General features: G+C 37.2%; 1 protein-coding gene across 18 annotated transcripts in view; it reads right to left on the reverse strand.

The window, feature by feature from the left end:
* HUWE1 (HECT, UBA and WWE domain containing E3 ubiquitin protein ligase 1) overlaps positions 1 to 17,274 on the reverse strand; it is a 163,953-nt gene that overhangs the window by 92,136 nt on the left and 54,543 nt on the right. For all 18 annotated transcript variants that reach the window (XM_053581182.1, XM_053581185.1, XM_053581190.1 and 15 more), the window contains 13 exons: positions 14,305 to 14,367; positions 12,790 to 12,867; positions 11,545 to 11,592; positions 11,390 to 11,458; positions 10,636 to 10,735; positions 9,224 to 9,324; positions 8,061 to 8,211; positions 7,801 to 7,928; positions 7,049 to 7,189; positions 6,752 to 6,857; positions 3,292 to 3,450; positions 2,666 to 2,767; positions 1,936 to 2,016 (listed from right to left, as the gene is read on the reverse strand). In XM_053581182.1, the coding sequence (XP_053437157.1) occupies positions 1,936 to 2,016; positions 2,666 to 2,767; positions 3,292 to 3,450; positions 6,752 to 6,857; positions 7,049 to 7,189; positions 7,801 to 7,928; positions 8,061 to 8,211; positions 9,224 to 9,324; positions 10,636 to 10,735; positions 11,390 to 11,458; positions 11,545 to 11,592; positions 12,790 to 12,867; positions 14,305 to 14,367 (1,327 nt within the window). The remainder of the gene's footprint in view (positions 1 to 1,935; positions 2,017 to 2,665; positions 2,768 to 3,291; positions 3,451 to 6,751; positions 6,858 to 7,048; positions 7,190 to 7,800; positions 7,929 to 8,060; positions 8,212 to 9,223; positions 9,325 to 10,635; positions 10,736 to 11,389; positions 11,459 to 11,544; positions 11,593 to 12,789; positions 12,868 to 14,304; positions 14,368 to 17,274) is intronic.

Here is a 17,274-nt window from a genome sequence, read left to right on the forward strand (position 1 = left end):
TTTGTGCCTAAAAGGTAACTTCTCATGCATGTGGGTCAATAATCCAGAAAAGATACCCCAAACAGTTCCACAAATAAAACAAACCAAAACAGCTAATTATCTTACAAAAATAAACCAAAGGATTCTAAGTTCCTCTTGATTACTTCTTCCAGCCATCTCCCTCTGCCTGGGGTGAAAGGCTCTGTACTATCAGTTACACAGCTAAAATAATAATTGCTACTGTCATTATTTTGGGCTGGCTTTGCAAATTGGGTCTGTCTCAAGTACAAGTTTATTTACAAGAAATCAGGGATGTTGCTATGCTAACTCTGATGTCTGAAATGAATCAGAAAGACTATAGGGAGGGAAAAGTCCAAAGACTTCCACTGACATCGAATTTAGTGTTTATTTCCTGCCTGTGTCCCTCACTGCTTGAACTATACAAAAAGGACTCACCTTCTCCCAATCCCATTAGCACGTTTCTCCATATTGCCTCTTAAACTTTCCCTTTATTAAAAAATGCCTATGCATTAACATTTCTCTGTATTCTGAGCTTTCTAGCAAAAGAATCATTCTCCCTGCCCCCTTGAACTTCCCCACCTATGAAATATATCTTTTATATAAAAGCATGTCAAAAAACTGTCGTGGATTTTGCCTTCTGATCCTAACCTTGGAAGAGAGCCTCTCCATGTCATGGTGGAGTTATTATAACAAAAGAGAACTTCTTCAGCTAATAAAAAGGAATGAAATCTGCAACAGAAAACCTCTGCTATCCTCATACTTAGTGGCAAAATATTAAATGTGTCTTTCTCTAAGTTCAGGAAAAAAGCAAAGAGACCAATTCTCACCACTTCTATTCAGCACTGTGAAATCATTGCCAATGCAGTGAGATAAAAAAGGGACATAAAGAAATATGTACATAGTAAAAGACTATGTAGAATATCCCAAGAAATCCACAAAATAATTATAAACTAGTAAGTGAATTTTTCAAGGACACAACTGATACAAGTTACCCAGACAATGGCGTAACTCCTGGCAAACCACATAAATGACTCAGGCCTTAGAAACACTCAATGAGGGACAAAACACTCTGGTTGTTATGTTAGCTGATAACAGACTTGACATTTCAAAGTAAAGTGAATAAACTAGTAAGTGCTTTTTTCAAATCCCTTTTGAGGGAATTTCAGAGAACACAAGATTAATACACAAAAACCCTAAATTGCTTCAGCAAAGGGGCAAGGTAATACCTAAGTTGTAGTAGCCATCTAAGTTGTGGCAGCCAAAACTATGCCCTTCATACCCTAAACTATTAAAAAAAAAAAAAAAGCCTGCTACTAGTATAAGGAGGTTTTCCCTATTTCTGTATCTCCCAATAAATTCCTATAGACTTTTTAAGAATTCTAGAAGCCTGTGTATTAAGCACATTGTCCCAAATGTGATGCTACTCAGTAAATGCCTGTTAATAAAAATAAAGTTTTAGTAACGGCAATACTCAAAGCAATGCCAATGTCAAAATGCAAAGACATTTCCGCAAATACTACAAAATATTCATAGCCTCCAAAACTGCATTTTCTACATTGAAAAACAATTCTCTATATTATAGTTTACAGACATGACATTTAATTCTGAGAATGAAAACCATTCCCACTGGATTTCCAAATGTTAGAGACTAATAATAAAGCCATGTTTTTTTTTCTTAAAAAAAAAAAAATCAAACTTGAAGCATAATTATAGCACAAATAATCACAATGTATAATAATACATAAATAAAGAAGGTACATTTGGCATTAAAGAAATGGCTATTTATTTAAAACTAAAATCTGACCTTTATTTCATCACCAAGAAGATACATAATTGCACAGTGGACAAATGTAGACACAAAAATCCTGACAGTATTTACATAGACCTCTGCCAGGTTATCCCATCTTGGTATAACTAATTATCAACTCTACATACCTAAGAGGAATAATGATGGGCCATAGTATTCTGCATTGCTGATGATGTGTTTCAGGGAGGTGGGCAGAGAACCATCCATCACTAACAAAAAAGGGGACATTAAGAAGAACATGATCAGTCTTATAGTAGTACAAGACATGGAGATAACGAAGCAATTTATTACATACACAACACCATACTGTGACACCGTGGTACACAAATCCAATCTAATGAGGTCAATATCATCTACTACTTGTCTCCTTATATTTTGATATTCTCTGTCCATGCATTAAGTTTTTTAAAAGTGAACCAAGAAAAGAACAAAAATTAGCTGGGCATTGCAGTGGATGCCTATAATCCTAACTATTCAGGAGGCTGAGGCAGGAGGATTGCTTGAAACCAGGAGCTTGAAGTTGCTATGAGCTAGGCTGAAACCACAGCATTCTACCTTGAGTAACAGAAACTGTCTTTAATAAAAAAAAAGGAAAAAGAAAAAGAACGTAGAGTTATAGAAAGGGATGAGGAGAATAAAGTAGAAAGATGAAAAAGGAAAAATGGAGGAATCATTATACAAACAGCTAAACCACCCTCGGGTCTAGGAAAAGCAGCACCAAACAACTAAAAGCTATTCAAAATAGCATAGCCTTTTACTAAGCCTGCCCTGTAAAATAATGGGTATTAGGAAAGTATGAAAAGGACTCGTCTTTGGAAAGCCAACCATCCTTCTAAAAAAGTATCTAGAATCAAATACCATGCCGTATTCCATCTGAGAAAGCAGGGTCCTGTATGGCCTTCTTGAGGAAATTTAACATAGATTTGAGAAGTGCTGCACGTTGTGGAATACACTGGACTCCTGGTGAGAGAGAAAGACAAGAGAATTATATTAATCTCACCATTAAGCCACCATGAGAGGTACATGAAACAAAATTTTAAGAAAACCATACACACTATAGCAAAACTAGCACACATTCAAAGTGAGGTCCCTGATGCTAGGACGACTACTTGAATAAGCTTTAATTGAATAAATAAATTACCAAGGATAACACAAGACAAATAGTAAAATTAAAAACCCAAAATAAAAAAGAAAAATTACAAAGTAAAAAGGTTCAGCTATCTGAATCTCACTGAGTTCTCATTCTGAATGTTATCTGTCCTCCAACATGGTTGTTTAAAATATCAATGTACAAATTGTTGGATAACTATAAAATGCTATGAAATATATGCTAATACAAGAACAGTGAACACCAGAATAGTAAAATAACATAGATAGTCACAGGAAGGTAGTGTCTCAACATACCATTTAAATTCTTCTGAAAGCCCTCATCTTCACTAGTTTAATAATTCAGTCACCAAGAATAACTCTATGTGTGTACGCACCAGGACGGGGACCAGGACTGGGGCCAGAGCCAGAGCCAAGGCCAGGGCCGGAGGAGATACTAGTGTTGCTGCTAGAACTTGCTGTTCTTAATTCAACATCCAGCCGGTGTTCCATGGAGATGGATGATCCTGGACTGCTTTCCATAGTCACATCTGCAACTAAAGACAAATTATGATAAAAGAAATTTATTAGAATAAATGTTACCATCAAAAGATTTTTAAGAAAATTCCTTGCACTAAGGTGAGATAAAAATCAAAATTAAAGAAAATCAGGTTATTGGACCCAAAAAGAAAAACGTAAATTGCCCACAAACAGAAAGGTTTTTAACATCACTAGTTAACACAAACATGCAAATTAAAAACAATCCTACAAAAGAAGCTCTTCAATATTTCTTAACCATCAAATTGGAGGGAGGGAGAGAACGAACAGGAAAATGTGCAACTTCACATACTACTGGTTGGTAATACGTGTATATAGATGGCAGGTAAAGCTTTCAGGAGCGTAACTAACAATACATAGAAAAAGCATTAAAATATTAATACTCAACATACTGATCTGAAAGGATGTCCAGGAAGTACTGAATGAACAATGAAAGTTTAACGTAACGTTTATGATCTCAATTTCCTGTTCTTAAAATCTATACAAAGTCTGACAACAAAGTTCACGATCTTGCCACTGTGTGCTCATGTTGTTAGCACTGTACAAACAACTTGGTATGGTTTTATAACTTTAGTGTGTCAGTGTCTTACAGCAGTGTAGGTGCTAAAATACGGTGGTGTCTTGCTGAGTGGAGTTCATTATTGCTGTTGTGCATTCTTGCGTGCCATCCTGAGAATGCCAGAGCTTGAAATGGAGCAACAAACAAACATTAAATTTCTTGTTAAACTTGGCAAGAGTGCAAGTGAAATCAGAGACATATTAGTCCGATTTATGGAGATAACACCATGAAGAAAACAGCAGTGTACAAATGGAGAGAAAGCATTATTGATGAAGAGAGGTTAGGGTGGCCAGTAATGAGCGAAAATGATGAAAACATTACAAAAATTGATTGAACTGTGCATCAAAATCATCGGCTGATGGTGAGAAGCACAGCAGACCAAGTAAAATGTCAGTAGACAAACAGTTAAGAAAATCTTAGCTGAAAGTCTTGGCATGAGAAAGGTGTGTGCAGAAATGGTCCTGAAAGATCTCACCAATTAACCAAAGCAAAGAAGAGTCGAAGTTTGCCAAGACCTTTTTGAGAGGCAAGACGATGTTTTGGGCTGGGTTATCACTGGTGATGAAACATGGATATACTGATATGACCCTGAAACAAAGCGTCAAAGTGCACAATGGAAATCAGCCAATTCTTCACAACCAACAAAGTTCTGTCAAATCAAGAGTCAAAATGATGTTGCTAAACTTTTTTGATATCAAAAGGATTTTCATTATGAATCTGTACCAGCTGAACAAGCAATTAACCAAGTTTACTATTTGGAAGTGCTGAAAGGTCTATGTGACAAAAGACCAAAAGGACCTAATCTTTTTGCCAACTCATGGAATTTGCATTACGACAACATGCCAGCTCACATGGCACTGCCTATAACAGAGGTTTTATCCAGTGAACAAAAGTGTGTAACTGTACTGAAACACCTCCCTGCTCACCTGATTTGGCCCTCTATGACATTTTTCTTTACCTGAAGATAAAGGAAATATTGAAAGGAAGACATTTTGATGATATTCAGGACACCCAGAGTAGTATGAAAAAAGCTCTGATGGCCATTCCAGAAAAAGAGTTCCAAAACCTCTTTGAAGGGATGGGCTAGGTGTTGGTATTGGTGCACAGCTTCCTAGGAGAAGTATTTCGAAGGTGACCATAGTGATATTCAGCAATGAGGTATGTAGCGCTTTTTCTATGATTCGTTCACAAACTTAATTGTCAGACCTTGTATACTTACGTAAACATGTACCGGAATACGTACTAAAAAACCTGTTAAGAACCCCACCAAATTATGGTTGGCAAGTGAACCATTCATTTTAACTTTATACATTTAATCAAATAATTCTAATTGAGTATAAAATAAGCATTTCTTATAGTTTATAAAATATATCAAAGCCCTATTAGTGATAAACAATTGTTTACACTTTGAAATACTTTCTTCTTTTTTATATGTACACAGACATATAACATCATTTGGGAAACATGAAATCTTGGTTTTGTAATTTGCTTTTTCACTGCATATATAAATTTAAGTCTACATCAAAATCACCTGAATTTCAGTGGCTCTAGGTGCAATCTTACTATATCAAGCATAGTAGGGGGTGGTGGAGGGTTTAAGGCTTTAACAAACACTCTCATTCTGCTTACTAAAGTTTGACAACCATTAATCTATAATGAACAGTTAGCCTTTAAACAGTCACCTATAATACAAAAGTCAGATGTCACATTTTATGCAACACTCTAGGATCTCACTTGTGAACTCAAATGCCAGCTTGTCCCAAACAGACTAAAAACAGAAACTGGGCAAAAGGGCTATTAGGGACATGCATAGATAATTGCTCAGGAAGAAAGAAAAGGAAAAGCAACATATGGACATTTAGAGTAAAGAATAAAAGCATTATAAATTCTAATACTTGTATTAGAAGCATAACAGATACATGTAACAACCTGGGTCATAAAGATAAAATTAATTTAAACGTTAAGAAATCTGTTTTAGGAAATAGCCCCCCAAATCCATTATTATGAACTATGATAGGCAGAGATTGGGGGTAGGTAAAGGTTTAAAAAAAAAAAAAAAGATGGGTGGCGCCTGTGGCTCAGAGGAGTAGGGCACCAGCCCCATATACCAGAGGTGGTAGGTTCAAACCCGGCCCTGGCCAAAAGCTGCAAAAAAAAAAAAAAAAAGACATAATACACCCAAAGATTATTTGTCTTCTATCTTTTTAACTTTAAGATTAAGTTGTTCCCTACTCAACAATCTTTTCACCTCTCCTTTATCATGTCAAAATAGCTAGAGAACGTTTTTAAAGCCCATTTTAGAGTTTCTGTATCTTTACCAAGCACATCTTACACACCTAAGAAGTATCAGGCACAGCAGAAGGGGAAAAAAAAAAAAACAGCATCCTGACCCCATGGAGGAGAATCAGATAGTGAATCAACACATAAGAAAACATGAAGTAAGTGATAAAATAAAACAGACTAACATCACAGGGTGACTAAAGGGGTTGACTGCAGCTCTACCATCTGTTTCACCTTCCGTCTCTATTCCAAACAACCTGTACCTTCCTTTTCTGATTATTCTTATGAAAAACAACTTGCAAACTGTGTGGGAAAAAAAAATTTGTGGCTATATATATTTTTTTCCAAATTAGATGTGTACTTTAAAATTTATAAGGAAGAATGAAAATTTAGGTGAAGTGACAAGAAAATCTCAAGCACAAAAATACTATTTTTAGTACTTAGTACTATTAATTAATTACCGTCCATATCAGTTTCCATTTCTTCTCCTTCTTGTGCAGTACTAGGTCTCTGAATCTTTGGCTTGATCACGAATGGACATTCTTTTCGGCACAAATCTACTTCATGCTGCAATCAAGGGAAAAGTAGTTAAGAAAAATCTATATATTTCAAATGATTAGAACACTGCAGGCAGAAACAGATGGTTTATAGAGACAGAAGAGGGGAAAAAATGACTCTTCTGGGATATTAAGACAGTTTTTAGGCTCAGTTCTGAGTGGGTATAAATTCCACAAAAAATGTTTCTTGTATAATAATACCTCAAGTCTATAAATGAAGATAGAAAGTCCACTATGGGACTGAAAAGCTGCCATGTCCAGATTAGTGATGAGGTCAACCACTCTGACAGCTCTGGTGACAAATGTTATCTGGTCCTGTTCATCGCCAAGAAACTTTATGACCTACCATGGAGAGAAAGACAGAAACAAACAAAAAACAGTGAACTGAAGAGACACAAATTTGTAAAAATTGTATTCTTTTGTAAACATGTAGTATGGGGCTTCAGGGAGGTGGGGGGATTACACTGCATTTAATTTTGGTGCTCAGCAAATGATAGTTCTGTGATTTCTGGGACTCAACCTTTTCTGAGGTAATGAGGACACCAATTATGTCACAGGATTAAATAAACTACGTAGGAAGAAAAAAACTGGTGACAAGTGCCTAGCACACAGTAAAAGCTATCACTACCATGGCACAATTTACAAAGTGCCTTTACATATATTTTCCTCAGAGTCATGCCTAAGGTCATTAACATGTGATCATGTCCTGACTAGTACCCAGGGCCTCCTGATCATGCTAAACCAAAATAAATTCTGAAGAATGATAAAAGCTGCTCTTAAAAGCTGTCAATGAGATAATCAGAAGACCAAACTAGAAAAATTAAAGTATAACTTTCCATGTAATAATCTTTCCTGTTATCTGCTCTCACCATGAAATACCCCTAACTTGCAACTGTATACTCTTGGTTGATTTCCCCACAACTTTTATTTTTTTAAAATAAAAATTACAGCACCTTCAGTAAGGCTTCCATCATTCCACAGGAGACCAAGGCTTCGCCACCAGCATCATAGCTGGCCAGATGGTATAAAAAAGAGAAGAGAGCAGTGGCAAACTGGTGAGGGTATGGATCCATGGAAGGATCTACAAGGGAGGAGGGGAGAGGGAGAGAAAGAGGAAGCTCAGAATCTGGTGTTAAGTTGGCAGGATGTTAAAGACAGAGCAAAGGTAGAGGGTGTTCTTTTTAAATTTAGGATAATCACCATAAAAACTTACCAATCATAGCCTGGATACAGTTCCGCACAAGTACAGGCAAAAATCCATGGTAGGAGGCTGTTCCAGTACAGTCAATAATACTGCTGAGTTTGGGAGTTCTCTCCAAGTGGACAATTGATGTTAATGTTCGTAAAGAAGCAGCTTTAATCTCCTGTAAGAAGAGCAAGCAAACACAGAATGTGTCAAATATGAAGTAGATGGCTGAATGAAATTTAAGTCACTAATATCACAAAGTGTAAAATTTAACTCACTCTACTAATAATTGCTTAAGGAGCTAGAGATCTATTGAGAGTAACAATGAAAATCCAGCATTTGTTAATTTTGCATCTCAATATTCAAAAAGGAAGAGAAATAAAATGGCCAAATTTCCCTTTGAGTTCTTTTTTTACTCCCATGGAAAAACCAAAAGGCAAAATAGGCATGATTATGACATACAGAGGAGAATATTAACACAGGATCCTTATCAAAAATCTGTAATACTCCAAAATCAGAAACTTTTGGAGCACTGACATGACACCCAAATTGGAAATCCCACACCTGACCTCATGTGATAGGTCACCATTAAAATACACAATACTGGGAGGCTACTGTGGCTCAAAGGAGTAGGGCACCGGCCCCATATGCCAGAGGTGGCATGTTCAAACCCAGCACCGGCCAAAAACTACAACAACAACAAAATACAATATTATTGAAAATACTATATAAAATTCACCCAGGCAAGGTAACTGATGCCTATAAACCTAGCACTTTGCAAGGCTGAGGTGGGAGGAATGCTTGAAGCCTGGAGTTGGAGACTAGCCTGAACGAGAATGACCCCTGTCCCTACCAAAAAATAAACAAATTAGTTGGGTGTGGTGACACATGCCTACAGTCCCAGGAGTTTGAGGTTGCAGTGAGCTATGATGATGGCACTGTGCTTTAGCCTGGGTGACACAGCGAGATCCTGCCACCTACCTAAAAATATATTGTACACAACTGCCTTCAAGCTATGTACATAAGGTTTATATAAACATAAATGAATTTCATATTTAGATTAAGTCCTAACCCCAAGACACCTCATTATATACATGCAAATATTAAAAAGAAAAACCTGAAATCCAATCCAAAACTCTTCTAGCCCCAAGCATTTAAGAATAAGGGGTATTCAACATGTAAATACTTACCATAAGCTGCTTATCTGTTATCTGAAGGACATCTACCAACTCTTCTATCAACCCGTTATATAAGATACTGTTTGCTGATTCCTGCAAGGCATTGGAATACACTGCAAAAGGAGAAACAAACACTTTAGGAAAGAAGGCAATGGTCAAGCCACTGCCCAATGATAAACCTTTTGGTACCTACAGATTCTGGGGAAGGATTCCCTTATAAACCAGCAATGGCGTGCAGAATCACTAAATTCTAGAGGATTTGGTCAAATATGGGGTGATAAACTCTAAAAAAGCCAATGAATTAACAGATTCCACTAAGTATTGGTAGTCTTAAGCAAGGATATTGTGGAATGAAAGCAGGGAAAGAATGAAGATTTAATTTTTCATAACTTAACTCAACATAATTTCACTAGGTCTTGGGCAAAGACATCCATGTTAGCCTCTACATATGCTTCTGTTTTTACATGTTCACAAGCTGTAAGGAATAGCATTTATGGATCATTGCAGACTAAGTTAGAAATTCTTGTGACCCTGTAATAAAACTGAATGCGTGTAATCCACTTTCAATGAATTCAATACTGAGATAATACTAGGCATAGTTCTTTGAAGGGTAAACTAATAGGATTTGAGCACATGCATTTTCATTTTCAACAAATAATTTCTAAACCTACAAACATGCTAGAAGACATACTGGGCATGAATAAAAATTCAAGATCAGGAATGTCAACGCAAGGAACTCATAGTTTAAAAGAGCAGACAAAAAGTAAACAATGAAATTTTATAATAATAGCAGCAGTTACTATTTATACTGTCTATGTGACTAGTCTACGCTAGGTTGCTCTCTATGTTTTAATTTAATTCCCAAACCAGCCTATAAAGTGTTGTCTCAATATTAAATGAGGAAACTGAGGCAGAGAGGATACACATATGGCTATTAATCTGTAGGATCAGGGTGACAGTCCAGGACTGGTTCCAAAACCATGTGTTTTCCATTCTAACCCATAGTAAAAGAAGTTAAACGCACAATATTGAATACTTAATGAATATTTTATAAATTTTCTCAAAATTATACCCCAGAAAGGATGGGAGAAGAGGAAGATGAAATTGCAAGAGGAAGAGATGGGGCCAGGGAGGGGTGACTACATACATACTCATTTGAAAAAAAAAAAACAAAAAACCAAAATCAAGACTAAACCCATGTGGCATGTCAAGAAGCATCATATTCTTTCTAGTCCAGTATTAAGGCTCTGAAGAATCATGAATAAATAAATACAGTGAATACTGGGAAGGCTGGCATTTCATAATTTAAGGGGCTACTTGGGTAATTACAACTAGCACCACCAGCAACAAAGATGAATAAAGTTCAAAGGAAATCAGGTCCAAACTACCTAATTAGGGCCTGTTAATTAGTGTTCTTCTCTTACCTAATATAGATATTGCATGCAGCCTGGCCTGAACAGCTTGCAATCGCTTCCTGTGATTGGAAAAGCCATGGGCCAGCCGTATGTGTGTAAACAACAGCATCTGTAGAAAGATAAGACGTATGTTTAAAAAATATCAATGGAAAAAGTGAACATTCTTTCTGAGTGCTAACTCTTACCTGCTGGGCTGCTTGGTAAAATGGTTTATTATTGCTACTGCTAAGTTATCAAACAGAACTGGTTCCATCCACTCACAGGTTAGCTGACAAAACAGAGTGACAAGTAGAGGCTCACGGAATCTTAGTATCCCAACATAAGCCAAGAATTGTCAATATACTGATAGGCTACAAACAGCGAACATATGGCAAGAGTTGTAGTGGTTATGAATCAAATTAAATATTCAATCACCATCCAAATGAGCCAGAAAAAAAGAACACAGCTAAATGTTTTCTATTTGGGCAAAGTGTTGAGAAAGCTACCACCACTTATTAGATACTCATAGTGAGTCAGGCAGCTTAGCTTACATTTTCCTCAAACTCTCATTTAGAAAGTTTAAAAGTTTAGACCTAGAAAGCTGGTTTGGTATTGGACTTATAAAGGATAATGAAACTGAAGCTCAGACAGGCTAACCTATTTGTACATGGTCTGACTCCAAAGCTGACATCCTTTTTGCCATGCAATCTCCCACCCCAGTAGGTATTATTAGTCTATCTGGACAACCACCACATCCTTTGGGTATTTTTAAGATGAATCATACCTGCTTATCCTTAGGAATGCTGTACATTTTGGTAAGAGATTCCATGATTTCAGAAGGGCTTTCTGATATCTACATTAGGAAAAAAGAAACAATTAGGAACAAAAAGTGAACAAAATGTTAAAAAAAATTGGCCAAATGTCAAAGATTCTTCTTACCTTATCAAGTTGCTCTATGTGAATATAGTGTAGTGTGTTACTAGTTGTCTGAAAAAAGATAAGAGATAAAAAAGATAAGAGAGTTGTTAGGAGTTACTGAACACCCTATCTTCCCCCTGTTATAAAGCTTAAGAGCTGTCTGAAAACCAGTAAGAGCTGTCTGAAAACCCAGATGTCACTCTAGGGTGAAAGCCTAACTGAATGCTCTTAAGGTAACTTCAGAGTCCTCCAAAATATCAATTTTTCATATAAAATACTCTTAAGAAAGCTTCTTTGAAACCAGTAGTTTCAAACTATAATGCACCTAAGCCAGGTACATTTCATTTTACTTTGCCCCTTTTTAGACCTCTACAGAATCCATCCCCACAGCCTCACTATTTATAGCAAAGACTGAATACATGAAAATAATTTCTCTCTTAATATGCACTGGAGTTACTTTCAAGGCAATATTAATGTAGAAAAATTATTTACTTATTTACTATTGTAGGTAGAAGGAAAAGGATCTTAATCACTACTAATAAACCAAACTGAATTCTACTTTCTCCTCAAAGAATATGGAATGACCACGGCGGCTCCTGTGGCTCAGTGAGTAGGGCGCCAGCCCCATATGCCAAGGGTGGCGGGTTCAAACCCAGCCCCGGCCAAAATTGCAACAACAACAAAAAATAGCCGGGTGTTGTGGCAGGCGCCTGTAGTCCCAGCTGCTCGGGAGGCTGAGGCAAGAGAATCGCGTAAGCCCAAGAGTTAGAGGTTGCTGTGAGCCGTGTGACGCCACAGCACTCTACCTGAGGGCAGTACAGTGAGACTCTGTCTCTACAAAAAAAAAAAAGAAAAAGAATATGGAATGACCAAATAATTCCAGCAACAACCTATACACAATATATAGAGATTTCTTGCAGACTGGATTAAGTACAGAAACCTGAGCCATCACTATCCAGATTATTTACTCTGCATGTTGGAGTTCTCATCTGAGGATATGGGAAAAACATGTAAGTCATAACAATGCTCCATAAAAGAAGTCTTGTCTTTTGTCAGCTCCCAACATAAATAAAACCAAACCCTATTAGAGCTGGGAATGTAATCAATGTTTATTCATGGAAAGTTGCTAGGTATATATTATTTAGCTTGAGAGGGCAGCAATGTAGGTCAAAAACATTTCTTCATTTAACTGAGAAATTCTAAAAAAGTCAACCCCACTTACAGTAGACTATGGACTCTATCAGAACAAGTCTGAATGAGACTCACCCGTTTCTCAATTTTGACGTCGGCCCCAGGGTCTGCATAGAATTCAAAGTGTAGTGTGGTTGCACTGGGTGGGTATTTCTGTGTATAAAGCACATCAAAGAATCAGACATGGAGCTTCGACTGATTATACATAAGACAAATAACATAAGTCCCAATTCTTCCCTAAAAGTCCTAGCCACTTATCCAACTCACTGTGTCAGAAGGGCTCAAATAGGATGAGACTTACTCAAACAGAATCAGGAAGATGGATAGACTATTAAAAGTTGCATTTTGTACTTATAAAGCAGACCTTGACAATACATTCTCTTTAACTCTAAGAAACACACCATAACAAAGATTACAACAGCACAACCATTAAAATGTCTCCTTGAAAGACACTTGAAATTGTTGCCTCTAGGGACAGAAAGTTACCACTGCACACCTTATCTCTATAAGATTTGTAACATGTATATGTATTACTTTCTTTTAAAGTACACATCTTATTTTTCAAAGCTTCATTCACTTCATGCCAGATCTCAATAAAGAAAATTACGTGTGACTTCTTAGTATAGGCTGGAACCAAAATAGGTAACAGACATCATACAGGCCTATTCCCGTATATTCTATTATTTTGCCCAGGGGCAAAGAACAAACTTGACATCCATAAGAAGACTCAGAACTAAGTTGAAGATAAAAAATTATATTCTCATAATTAGAATTTTAAACTGAATCTCTTTCAAGATTTATGTTTTTATTATTAAACAGACAACACTCATTTCCCATATTACATAAAATACTTACTAAAGAAAGTATACCTAAGGTGGGAATGTGACTTGCTCTAATTTGTGGTTTTCTGCATCCAGAAAGAGTCATTCTCCTTGGGAGAAAAGGCTGGTTGACATAAATTCACTAAATTTAACTGCAGCCATTTGTGCTAAAATGACAAACTGACAAGACAAAGTCCACCTGCTATAAAGTATCATTGCTTCCAGGCACAGAATTGTTATCAAAAGTTCAACTGTATTTTGTGGTTCCACAGCAACATATCAAAGCAGAAGGGAAGATAGCCTGAGCTCCTAACTTAAGCATGGGTAAAAGGCAGAGAGATAAACATGGAAAATACACAGAACACTGAAAGTTACCAATAACACTAATAGAATTGCTCTTTTAAGTAGCCATTCCCAAATTATGCCACACTGACCGGAATTCTGATAGTCTCAGTGTGAAATGCAAGCCAAGACTTAGTGGGATTTTTAAATTCACTTTCTGACCAATTCAACAAACACAGCTCTCTTCTCAAGAATTGGGTATGAACATTTACTGTGCCTCTGATTCTTTAACTACCACCAACACACTGAGGGCCGAAGCAATGCTAATCTGCTTCTTAAGGTCAGTTATGGCTAAAGGATCTCAGGTTTCTCAAACATCCTAATGTGACGTGGTAACTTCATATACCATATATTCATTGTAAAGTAAGGCTCAAAAACAGACCACATCTCTGCCTAAAGACCATTATATCCCCAAAGAGTTACTTACCATCATATGCAAGTCTCTGCAACACTCTGCAAGTCCAAAGCCATTCTCCTTTCCACCCCAGCTCTTGAAAACAGGAAAAGAAAGTGTTAAAACACAGTGCCATGTATATAAAATATTTAAGAGTGAGTGGTTGCTTGGAGCATAGTATTGAGAAGACATCCAATGTGAAAATTAAATAAGAGGAGTAAGAACTTAAGACTCAAGGCCAAGAGGGTCTGCCTAAGGACGTTTCTTCAATGAAACCAATTTTACTGTTCTATGAGGATACTCCTAACAAGAACATAAGCAGCAAATGTCAGTCATTGCATTCTACACCCCTGCAAACAAGCTTCCTGACAAGTCAGTTGTGTCTCACTAGGTTTTGCCTGATTACTCTGCCTGCTTGCCTTCCTCATTAGGGTACAGTCACATGCTTTCTACCTTCTTGCTTTCTGACATGAGTTGAATTACAATGCAGAAGATTCTGTCTTGTCCATTTATTACTATACTTTGCCACCAAAGTCTAAAAACTCACCAACAAGCCCCTGAGCAAGAGAGGGAATGGCTCAACTGGCTTCCAAATCAAAAACTCCAGCCATTATAATTTGCTTACTAACCAGCCTGCATTTTCCACAGCCTTTGCAGTAACAATCATTTTACCATTAAGAACATTATTATATATACATGATTTTTATATTTTTAAGTATAAAAATTTCCAAGCCATCCTAGCTACAACTGTGAACATCAACTAACTGCTTCTATTCTTCCCTTAATTCTGTAGGTAACCCATGCCCAGTATGGTTCAAGCACAAATGTCACCTAAATTCACATCTTCATTTTATTCCTGCCAACCCAGTATGGGTCCCAGTCAGCTAAGTTCTGGTTTATCACCATGACCTAACATGACTCTGTCCACATCTAAGTGTTTTCTCTGTGAAATGCTGCTATCATGTCACTACTTCCCAAAGATGTCTAAGCCTGAAAAAAAATCAAAAAATACCATCTACCTACTTCTTCAGAAATAAGCTTTCTCAAACCGCTTGACTTACTGGTAGACTTTCTCAATCCAGGTTATTATATATGAAGCGCAGAACACAGAAAATAGTATTATTAATTCCCCCAAAGAATGACACATAAGTAGTACCACTCTGGAAGCACAGAAGTAGTCACTGTGTTACATACGATGGATGCCGCTTAATGTGACCACTTCACATTAAGTAGCATTGGGGCTTACTTCTCCACTGGAAACCTAAGTGAGAAAGGCTGCTTGGAAACAGATACATACACCCTCCCACACTTCCAGCTGGTTAAAATTAGACTGTTCTAATGGGTGTGGTGACACTGAAAAGGGCAGAACAGGGAAATTCAAAGGCTCATCCCTTTACAAAAGCAGTGAATCAACTGACAAAAACTGCCAGAATCAACTATCTTAACTATGGAAACTAATCAAAAGTTTCAAGCAAGTGGGCAAATGCAATAATGGAGAAAACCAAAACAAAACAAAAAAAGTTAAATCTCAGTGAAAGACCTTTGTGTTACTTAACTTACCTTGACCCTATCTCATAATGCCTAGCTCAGCAATGGCCTTCAGGACAATAGTCCTCATTCCTAGAGTGAGCAGAATAGACTTTATTCTCAAAGAATTGTGGTTGTCTATTTTGGCCTGTCTGGTGGATCCACAAGCTCAAATGGCTTGCCCACTATTTTGCCTAATTTAGACTCTCTAAGGGGTGGGGGGGGGTACTGAGACTTATTAAAAACATTTAATTGAAATGCATTAGTCTCTGCCTCCTGTGGCAAGGCATAAAATCAAGAAAACAGTAAATGAACTAGAAAGAGTATAATCAAAAAAAGAGGATAAGGCTAGGGTGTTGAGATTCTTTTTAGGGCAGCAGTCCCTAACCTTTTTGGTACCAGGGTACAGTTTCATGGAAGAAAATTTTTCCATAAACTGTAGTGGAGGGATGGTTTGAGGATGATTGAAGCAAATTACATCTATACCTCAGATCACCAGGTACTGGAATGCACAATCTAGATCCCTTCTACATGCATTGTATAGCAGGGTTTGCACTCCCATGAGAATCTAATATCACCACCTAACTGGCTAGAGGTGGAACTTGGGCAGCAATGGGGAGAAGGTGCAATACAGATAGATGAAGCTTTGCTCACTGGGAGCCTACTGCTCACCTCCTTCTGGGCAGCCTGGTTCTTAACAGGCTACAGTAGATAAGGATCTACAGCCTGGAGGCTGGGGACCACAGATTGGGGGAATAGGGCTTTGAAAAGCTCCACATACTCCTAGGAACCTAAAAGCTATTATGTGCCAAAGACTGACACGCCCTTGGAAAAGACCTAAAAAGGTCCTAAGCTCTGCAAGAGCTTAGGCTTCAGGCTCTTTACAAGAAAGAAGTAAAGACAAGGTAGAGTTGTAAAACTTGCTGGATAAGTACTAAAGATGTGCCCAACATATACACAGTGCACATTTTCACAGACTGGTAAGATTTTGATTTCCACAGATGAGACACTGTAATAATTGAAATTTCTAGTTTTCAACAAAAAATTACAAGGCATGCACAGAAACAAAAAAACTGACCGACACACAGGAAAAAGAATTAACAGAAACTGTCTATAAGGAAGCTCAGACAATGGACTTAACTAGAGAAAGACTTTAAATGAAATATATGTAACATGCTCAAAGAGCTAAAAGAAATCAATATAGGGGTATATGGTACACTTCCCCGGTGAAGGGTTCAAATGCAACTTGGACTTTACCTAATAAATGCAAACAATGTAACCTAATTTTATGTACCCTTATATTAATCTGAAAATGTTTAAAAAGAAATCAAGTACAAAGAATTAAAAAAAAAAAAAAACAGGAGAATTAGCACCTGTGGCTCAAAGGAGTAGGGCACCAGCCCCATATACCGGAGGTGGTGGGTTCAAACCTGGCCCCAGCCACAAACTGCAAAAAAAAAAAAAAAAAAAACCAAA

Source organism: Nycticebus coucang, chromosome X, assembly GCF_027406575.1.
Source record: "Nycticebus coucang isolate mNycCou1 chromosome X, mNycCou1.pri, whole genome shotgun sequence".
NCBI lineage: Eukaryota > Metazoa > Chordata > Mammalia > Primates > Lorisidae > Nycticebus > Nycticebus coucang.